Raw genomic sequence first — 10,348 nt, forward strand, 5'->3', positions numbered from 1 at the left:
CAGGATGGTGTACTTTTGCAGAAAGGGTGCATTTTTTGAAAATGCAACCTTTAATGTTGTGCAAACACATTGCTCCAGGTCCTGAGGATACTTTACACAGCAGAATTTCAATTTATATCAAGGTTCCCAGGTGATTTTGGTGCTTGGCCGCATGATGTGCTAAATCTATGCTTCCTCATAAATTACATCTATTTTCTTCATAAAGGGATATGATGACAGGATTGTTATAACAACTCTAACATATAGCTTGTGCTCACTTTAAAAACTGAAGTAACATAACAGGTAGGTAGAAAAAATATTCAAGTGTGTGCTCAGCTAATGCTACAGCAGTCAAAATACCTTTTTTAAACATAAGATTTCCTCTCCATTTTCTTCTATAGCCTAACAACTCTATGTATGTACAATTTTATACTTGGCAACAGAAAATCATTTCTCCCTGTCTAAGCTGAAACAAGTTACCATACTAGCTAAAGGAAGAGTTCCAACAGTTTCAAGGGCAAAATAAGCTGGAGTACAAGGGTTTGAGCATCAAAATTCTCACCAGAAATTGTTTCTGAATTCTCATCCTAAATAAGCCAAAATCCAAGATGTGGACGTAGCACAAATACATGAGTGTTAACATGCAAAATTCCTTCTTAAACAACCTATGATCTAAAATAAAGAGGAACTGCTATACATAAAAAGCCACCACTTGCAATACAGGAAGTTACAGGAGGTTAATATAGTATTACCAAAAAAAAAAGCACACTGTCATTAGTCATACTTCAATTCTGGGACTAACGAAAAACTAAAGAGTTTTAGAGAGCACTGCAGCATGAAAGCACCATGTCATTTCTTGGTAAATCTGAAGAGATCATTATTATACCTAGGAAATTTTTTCCAAAGCTGAATTCCAAAACTTACGCAAGTCTTGCCCTTAAAATGAGAGAACATTTCCATTCTGTATTTTTAGTAAAAAAATACGAGCTTCTGGTATATGCTTTTTTCAACAAAATGATACTGAAACAGATTCTGGAAAACTAAGCTGATAGAAAAATAGAATTTATATTCAGAAAACCCATCAATTTTAAACTGGTCTTACCTATCATAGTAAGTTTATTTTTTCTTTCCTATAATAAGAGTAAGCTCTTAGGTTGAAATTGGACTAAAGTAGTATTGAATTCTTAGCAAAATCAATGGCCACCAGAAATATTTTCATGGTTAAAAACAAAAGCAGATGCATGAAAATCTTAAAATCAACAAATGGTGATTATCTTTACAAGATCAATGCTGTACCATATGTCGGTGTGCTCTCTCTCCTTCCAGGACCACTTGTTCTTCCTTTCTCATATTCATAGCAGTACAAAACTGCGTCTTCTTCAACCACATTAAAGCGTTTCCGATACTCCTGGTCCAGAAATGAGTTTGGAGATTCAGATCCTGTATGAACCGGTTTGCCCACTATATGTCTGCCAACATCGTCACAGGGGAGATTTCCCTTTTCATCCCTTTAGTTAAAAAGAGAAGTTTTTAATATATTGAGATAAGACACTGATTTTTTTTTAACTGTGAATATTTCAATAAACATGGGCCTACGTCAATATTTCATACACTCAGATGAAATCCACCCCACATCAGGATCACACGGCATATATGCATATGTATGCATTTATATGCCAGTTACCTCACACGTCTGTTTGTTCAATTCTTTACAGATTTATCCATCTCATTGGTTTCTCTTGAAAAGAATTATAGAAATAAAACTGATGCGCAGTAACTCTTTTTATTTTTCTTGGTTTTTCTGGAATATACCTAGCATTTTGTGATTTAGGGCAGAGGAATAATGTTGGCCTTACATTTTTATACTTGCATTTTTAAATACATCAGATAGTTTTACACCATGGCTACATGGCAAGCATGAGCAAACCCAATCTGGTTCCTTACACTTTAACCCCAGATCAAGAAGAACCAGGTACAGAAGATATACAGACACCTGACATAGTTTTACACAATCATTTCAGGTCTAGAAGTTGTATACATACATCCATGCAGTTTCAAATACAGTGTGCAGCACCTCCTTATCAGCTGCTACCCCAGGACAGTGCTCACTTTGCAGTTTGTGTCAGGTCCTCAAGATCATTTTGCTTTCCTGCACCCCTGCCCCATTCTTTGAAAATGGAAATTACTCAAAGGCATCAAACAAGAGAGCAAGCTGTGCTGGGTCAGGAGTCCTTTCTCATACTACATGAACCAGGGCTCATCTACTAAACATGCTGGTAGAGCTGTGCCTGAAGATGGCTGCAAAAGACCTGACCAGACAGTTATTTCTGGGTAGCAAAATGCCCAAGAGGTAATCAAGAGAGAAGCTGGGCCATATGCTCCTGTTGGAGTCCTTCAGCCCCTCTGGACTCCCAGCTGAGTTCCAAGCTGGCCAGCTGACCCTTACTTCCCTTGGCACCTTGAGACTCCATCTGAGGACCAAGCAAAGTCTCCTCATGGGACCCAGGCAGCCATGAGGGATGAGAAAAGGCACCATCACAAACCCCCACTGATCACTACACTCACTTTGGCAAGCTGCTTTCTCAAAGCAGGGATGGTGTTGGCTTAGTGAGGAGGGCTGGTGCAGCCCCAACAGGGCTGTGGGCTCTCCTCCAGTCAAAGAGAGACTTTGTGTGGTGACAGAGCTGGGGACCCCAGCAGGTAACATGATGGAGACTGACATAAACGAGCCAGGTACAACCACCATCAGGGGCTGGCACAAGGAAGGCAGGGCACCCTGACCTAGAGGGATCTTTAGTGCAAGCATGGAATTAAGTACAGAGCCAGGCAAACACCCTTTGCCACAGCCCTCTGGAGATGAGGGCTCCAGTTCTCATCCCCAAAGGTACTTGGTAAATATGAACAGGCACTAACATACAACAGCAATCCTAAGTAAACAGCACATGGGAAGTGTTGCTCCCTTTTATCCATGCCATCCATGTGAGGCTATGCCAGCAGCTGTACTGTCTCCGGGCATGATCACCAAGGCTTCGGGCTTTACAATTTACATAAAAATATCAAGTCCTTTCCTCTGTTCCAGGAAAAAAAAAGAGGGCTTGTTTGTTTGCTATTTTTCTTTTGGAATGGCAACAACAAACTGAGAAACAGATGTTGAGCAGTTTGATAATACCCAAAATATACACATGATTTAATATAGTTAATCATGGACAAAAACCTGATGAAATGCCCAAACAAATTACTCAGAAACACTGCACCCTGTGTGACAGGTGAAATCAAGAATAGTCCATTTGGATTAAGCTGATAAAAAAATTCAAATGTACACAGCTTTATCTCTCTACAAGATTACCGCTTCTACTAATATGTATTATAAGATTTAATCAGAATTGGTCCAAACTACTGCATTATCATAATGATTTAAGAGATGGTATTAATAAATAATCAAAATCCATTTGGAAGATCTCAATTTTTAGAGCAGAACTCAAAAACTGAAGAGCAGTGAATGTTCACCAAAAATACTTCAAAAATGAGAATGCACTTCTTTTCAAATGAAAGTGTTTATGTGATGGTAAACAGAATCTGAAGCAGTACAAAGATACTGGTCCTTTTAAGATAATATAGTTTCAGGAGCACTAGGTCTTTACCATATGACTACTGCATTCAAAGAGAAACACACCTAAGACTATGTTTTGGTTGGGTTTTTCTTCCCCACAGCTTTTTTTTATGTTAATGGATTAGAATTAAATACTTGGTTCTTTTCTGTCAATTTTCTTAAAACCATGTCCTTAAAACATTTATGTGAGCATAACAAAGAACTGTTATCAGGGAGATAAAATAAATGTTCAATTCCTGTGCACAATTCAAGTGTCATGACTGAGAATGTCTTTATTTAATTAAAAGAAAAAATAACAGTTACAGTAAACTAGAGTATGTGTAAGTTCAACTGAGTTATACATGTCACATTTGAAAGAATTTTTTTTTTCTATGAGAAATAGAAGCCAAGCCAGGTACAGATGAGGCAGGGATAAGGAAGGAACATGGGACACAGCTTAAGGCTTTACAAAAGGCTTGTGAATCCTCATGAAGTCAAAATCACACTTTTACCCTGGAAGGTTTTTCATATCTCTAAAGAGTAAGAAATTATCATAGAATCACAACTTCTCCTCCCCACTAGGCAATTTAATTTGCCATATACCTCACTCTTGGACAACCCCCTGGAAAGTCCTGTCAGTATCAGGTTATACATCTTATTAAATGGCTAGAGGAGTTGCTGATAAGAAAGTGTAAGAAAAACTCAGCCTCAGGAAGCTCAGGTACAAGAAAGAACATGCTGCCCTTTTCCAAGAAAGGTAACTAAAAGAAAACAAGAAGTAATTTAGAAATACAGTAACTGGACATATGATAGCCTGTGTCTAAGAATATGGAAGCTTTAGGAATTCTGATTCTTCTTAAATACATTCCTAGACCTCTACGTAGCCACTTCTGTATTACAAATAATACAAATTCTCTCAGAATTTTAGGAAAGCAACATCTGTGTACATTACAGAATTATACTGAATCATTTGTGGCCGTGTCAAGGTAGGTTAATGAATCTGCAAGGAGGATCTGCTGCTCTTCTGGCTCAGCAAGCCCAGAGGCCTGGGAGAGACAAAAATGCCTGTTCCAGGTGGCAGGTCAGAGCAGCAGGTATATTGACAGGGAACAGCATGGTCACTGCACAGTCTAGCAGAGTGGCCACTAAAACACAAGCCTGAAATTTGCTCTAATACTATCTAATCAAACCTATCTAAGAAAGAAAACACTATGGCAGGACTGAACAGTGCTGTTGTTAAATGTAAAGTTTCTTGCATTTAACTCAGACTCCCTAATCATCATTATTATTGGGCAAAGGGACAGATATGAGCTCCTTTCCTAGTTACAGATTCAAGGTTTCAGGTAACTTTTGCTCTTCTGAAAGAGGATGAGACTGTTATAGTCAATTGATTACCCCATATTTGAGAAAATAGGGTACCGAACCTTGTTTTCTAAAGGCTACTGTCCATTTTGTAGACAAGATACTGATTCAGAACACTGTGGGTCTGATTCAACACATCTACCCTTAATAACCAGTTTACCTGCAAAATACAGTATTAATACAGTACTATCTGCAGGGCAGATAATAAATAGTATGAACAGAATGGTCAGTTACTTCAAAAATACATTTTATATCAAATTGTATTGTGAAATGATCTTTTTTACCTTGGAACATAAGGTTCTGTTGGAGGAGGGGGTATGTAGAGATCCTGAAGGGCAGAGCTGTCTCTTTTTGTAGGTGTGCTGATAGTGCTGGATGGAGTAGCAACACTGCTTGTAGGGCTTCTAGGAATAAGAGGCTGGTTCAAAAGAGAGAGAGAAATAATCAAGATTACATTTTAATCAAGATTATCCTTATACATTTTACATTTTTATTTGTAAAAGCCAAAACCAGACTATAGTTCAGAAAGCTAAAGAAATAGTAAGCAGGTCTAATGTTTTGTGTGCTTTTAAACTAAAAAGCCACTCATGCTAAGAAGACAGATCTACGAATGGACATGTATTGTGCTTATAAAATTGACTCCTTTGATTACATCTTTTTCCCTTTAGCACAGCAAGTTTATTGCCAATGCCCATAAAATTAGTGATCACTAGAGCTACTGGTGAAATCTTAACGAGTAAATAACATACAGAATCCAGTTAATTCCTTAATTAAACTAACACTGCAAAGAAAAAGTCTAGTGTTTACTGCAAAAGGTGCATAAGTAGGCATTAAATTGAATGTCAAGTCCTCCCATCTGCTCTACAGCTTAAGAATTAAGTGTAAAAGCTTCCATTTATGCCTGCAGATGCTGTTAAATCAGGTACTGCATCCTCAGAGCACACGCGCTATGAGAGAATCAACTGGAGATTATTATTATTCTTCATTCCCCTGGGCACACTCCTCACAAAATAACATTTACTCACAGGTAAATAAACTGTACCCTCCTTGCAAAATAATCATGTATTCTAGCTATCACTCCAGTCCAGATAGGATCCTTCCTCTTAATCACATCTCGCTCTCTATCTCATGAATTAAGCACACCTTTTTCTTCCTTAATTTAACTATCTTTATTAAATCACTGTAGGGCTGAAAATCATAGCAAGATTTTCTAACTCTCCACACAGATGCAGAAAAATCAAATGAGAAGAAAAGTTTGATTGTTTTAGTCCACTTAATAACATGTCTGTCTAAAAACAAAAGCCTTGTGTGGCTTGGTTTGTGTGATAGCTAAACTCAGACAGAAGAAAAAGAGCAGAACAGCAAGCAAAAGAGTAGCTTCATACATCCTAAAAAGAATCTAATATTAAAATATACTAAGCTTTGCTTAGAGTTTTTTTTCTCGTCCACCTTTTTGTAAGTTTACTCCTTGAAGAAAGAAGTGCTGGGATGATAAAGTGAGAGTTCACTATACCTGTAATTTCTGGCCATAGTAACTACTTGAAGACACAAACATTCCACATTGTATTGATGGCAGAGAAGCTCTAAATGTGGACTGAATGGGTGCATAGAAAGATCCTTCTCCCAGCACTATTAACAATACTTTTTGACAGACCAAAAGGGCATTCTTGTGCAGAATAATCAGTTCTCATTTTCTAGATATTAATCTTGACACTGTAGCAGACAACCCCAAAAGTTTAAAGCAGGAACATTGTCAGAATATTGGCCTTTGTCAGCTCATGATAAGCCATTCGAATCTATGCCTATCAAGCCAAGGCCCCACCACGTTATGTTTTTACCATCTGTATGCAGGAACAATGAATATCACCTAGAAAACCTCATCCTTTGGCCAGTTACTGCCTTGTTTTAGGAACAGAGCTGCGTTAGATGTTATTTATCTCTAACACAATAAAATGCATGCTCAAAATTTGCTTGTTAAAACTTTGCAAGTCCACCTTTAGAGCAACTATAAACTGACAGAAGTTTTTTGGTTTTGAATGTTCAAAATCTGTCTCCTATAAACAGTGATACTGCTTAATTCTTTCCTTGTTCATTAGAGTTAATGTGAGTATTCTACAGCCAGGCCAAGGAAAGACTGCCAGTATTTACAGGAAGAGAGGGAGAAAGACACACACAAAAAACCAGACAGGTAAAAGACTTTACAACCACTAAAAACAAGACAAGTCTGCAAAAATAAGAATAAAGTTGGTGGTAAAAACAGGTCAAAAAAACCCAAAACAACCCAAAACGATAAAAAACGCCCTGAACGTCACCCCTCCCTCTTTCAGAGAAACAAAAATCTTATCCCTTAAATTTTCATCTGTGACACTGTAGCCATAGATGTTTTTGAACCACTCACTAATACAACACTGTTTGTTACCTTTCTGATACCTTGCACTTCTACAACAAGAACACTTTGTGGCTTGCTGGGTAGCCTGTTCAATTAATTTTCATTGTAAACCACGAGGATTCTGTGACCTAGATCCTGTTTACACTGTTAAGCCCAAGCTGTTTGCTCATGGCTCATACCAGCAGAAGCACTGAAAGAAAGACAAACTGTGTAGATGGGTTTGCTCTTCTCTATTTAGAGGAAGAAGACAACCCTTTGTTTACCTCCATGAAAAGGCAAGTAAGAGGAAAGGGGGCCTTAGAGACTGGAATGGTGGCAGTCAATAGGAGCTTATAGTTTATATTATGGAGGGAAAATCATGCCCAAGCATAAAATTATCTGGACTTAGAAGGGTTTGACGTGCCCCTGGTGGTCCTGACAAGCTGCTGGAGGGCTAGAGGACACAGGTAAAGAATTTCCCTTGTGTTACAGCCTAGAATACCTGGCTGCAACTATTTAAATTCTGATGATATTGCTCTAATTTTGGTATTACACACAGTCCTGACATACAAGTCAGTTTGTCCTCCAGGCAATTTGCTGGTTGATCCTGGAAATCAGTTTGGGTTTGTACATCTTTGACAAATGCATATTTCAGTTTATATTTCAGCACAGGAAGGTGGTTAAAACAGCGAGTGCAGTAGGAAGAAATGGTTCAGTCTAACACAGAAAGCCACATGCTATCCAACTTACTGAAGGCAAGTGTTCCCCTGCCAGACACTTTCAGAGGTGAAGATACAGTGTAACTGGGGACACCCTGAATGACTGTGGTACCCCACAGGACTGCAAAGTGCATTTACCTTCCCAGGGCACCTGGACCTCTCAGGGGCATAGAAATTGTAATACAATCCAATCCAAGTGGAGGTACAATCCTGTAGGATTGTCTCAAAACATACTAGGATGTCTCATATATCTTTCGTAGTTCTTTAGCATTGCCAAATTCAACTCTCTTCTTATTTCTCCAGAAACAGAAAAACTGTCTAACTAGGTAAAAAAGGGAAATCCAAACTTAAAAATAGGTCACCACCCCCTTTTTTTTTAAAAAAAAAAGTATTTATCATGACTACACCAGTAAATCAGTAAGAATTTTTACATGGTAAAAACATTCAAATGGTCTTTCCTGACAGTGGCTCAACACTGAGAGCACTGTTGTAGCTAACACTTTGTGCTGTGGAAGTTCAGCTTTCATTTCTATATACAGAATTAAAAATTCTTCAGACCCCTCTGGTTGAGAAGAAAGCCTTCAGAACATGGTCTAGAGGTATGGTACATCTACAAGGCATTTTGCATTGAAATTTAGAGACCTCAGCTGTTCACTTCAAGACAATCTGGTCGCCTGCAAGTAACCAGCGCATGTAGCTTTCAATTTCAATGGCAGCCACTCAGTGGGCCACACGCAGGCACATTGGACACAAAAACACATGCAACTCCAATCAAGTATTTCTCAATTGGATGCCTTGGAGATCAGTAATGTCACTGAGTTAATTCTCTTCCAAGGAGCAGAGATTCTCCTGCTGCAGTGCCTTTGGCCAGGGCAAGTGGGATTGCTGAAACAGCAATAAAACTAAAACATTAACAGGTCTAAAGAGTTGAATACCTGGCCCATGGGAAAAGCCTGACAGGAGAAAATTAAGAAGTTACATTAAAGTTATATTAAAATTGGAACTACATAAAAAACGTCCCACAGATGACCCTGCATCAATCTTAATCCACAATGACAGACACAAAATCTGTAATTCAGTATATTTTGGAGTACTATTTCTCAAACATTTTGAATGCACCATCCTCCTTCAGGTCCATTAGTCTTCACAGAGCCTTCCCTAAACTGTCACTTGGCTGGAGAACAGGGGACTGTCTTTACTCACAGCAGCTCAGTTTCTCTAACATGGGGAAAAAGGAAATCCCTGTAAGTATTGACTGACAGCACGCAAGTCCCCTCTCCTTCAGAAGCTGTTCTGTCCCTGGTTGGCTCTACGCTGTGGTCCCCACTTCCCTTCTTGCTAACAGGATCTACTGCCACTTTTTGTACCCCTGGTCCTGAAGGAACTGAGAGGGTGTCCCAGTGAGTCAGCATATTATTTTTGATTTTTTCTATCTAAACAATGAATTTAATGAATATTTAATATATACTACCTAAAATTATTTTTAATGTTTTTAAAACTCTTTGAACCTTTCATTAACTCACTTGGAAGCTGCAATATAAGTTTGAGAAACATTGCTCCAGAAAAAGACACACAATTTTTCAAAATACAAGCAAAACTAAAACAGAAATTTAAATTACATTATCTTTACACAGTATTTGCATCAGTAAGCAGATTATACTACCAATATATTTTTCATATTGGATCAAGGTTACAACAATACATTGAACAAAATGTTTCCCATAAAATAAACCTTTTAGAAGAACAACCATGACATGAAGTAATGAGATTCTGTAACTAATCCAGTCAGAGTTCATTTTAATAGTGCTACAAAGAATGCCCAGCTCCCATGCAGTTAAAAGACAACTAAGTAATTTAAAAGCAAACAAGTTGGTATTTTATTCAAGTTTAATAATTAAAAAGTGTAGGATCATTAGTTCTAGTCATGAACGATGAAAACAGTATATAGCATTGTGTCTAGATGAATGAAGGAGGCAATATAATCAAGTAAGAAAATACATTGAATAAAAATAATAAAAGTAGCATTTTATTTCAAACAAAGGACTTGTTATTGTTGCTGCTGCTTCTTAGGAAAATGAAAAGCTGAATATTTAATAGTAGAAATACGATGCACATCTAACTAATCCAAAACAAACTGTTAAGAAAATTACAGATACTGAGCTGCTGGAGATTTTTAACAGTACATTTTAATCAAATACAAAACAGTACAGGAAACTATTAAGATATACAAAAGATGACATATAAAAGGCTTGGTGAAGGAGGGGTCAGAAGGTTTTTTTCCAAGTCAACACATCAGATGTGGCTGGCAGGGGGGCCCGCCCCCCCCCCCCT

General features: G+C 37.9%; 1 protein-coding gene across 1 annotated transcript in view; it reads right to left on the reverse strand.

The window, feature by feature from the left end:
• The window catches only part of CNKSR2 (connector enhancer of kinase suppressor of Ras 2), a 173,217-nt gene that overhangs the window by 81,035 nt on the left and 81,834 nt on the right, over positions 1-10,348 (reverse strand). Inside the window, exons 10-11 of the mRNA XM_017728390.1 lie at positions 5,215-5,348; positions 1,276-1,487 (exon numbers count right to left, since the gene is read on the reverse strand). Of these exons, the coding sequence (XP_017583879.1) occupies positions 1,276-1,487; positions 5,215-5,348 (346 nt within the window). The remainder of the gene's footprint in view (positions 1-1,275; positions 1,488-5,214; positions 5,349-10,348) is intronic.

This window comes from Corvus brachyrhynchos, unplaced genomic scaffold (genome assembly GCF_000691975.1).
Source record: "Corvus brachyrhynchos isolate BGI_N302 unplaced genomic scaffold, ASM69197v1 scaffold11, whole genome shotgun sequence".
Lineage (NCBI taxonomy): Eukaryota > Metazoa > Chordata > Aves > Passeriformes > Corvidae > Corvus > Corvus brachyrhynchos.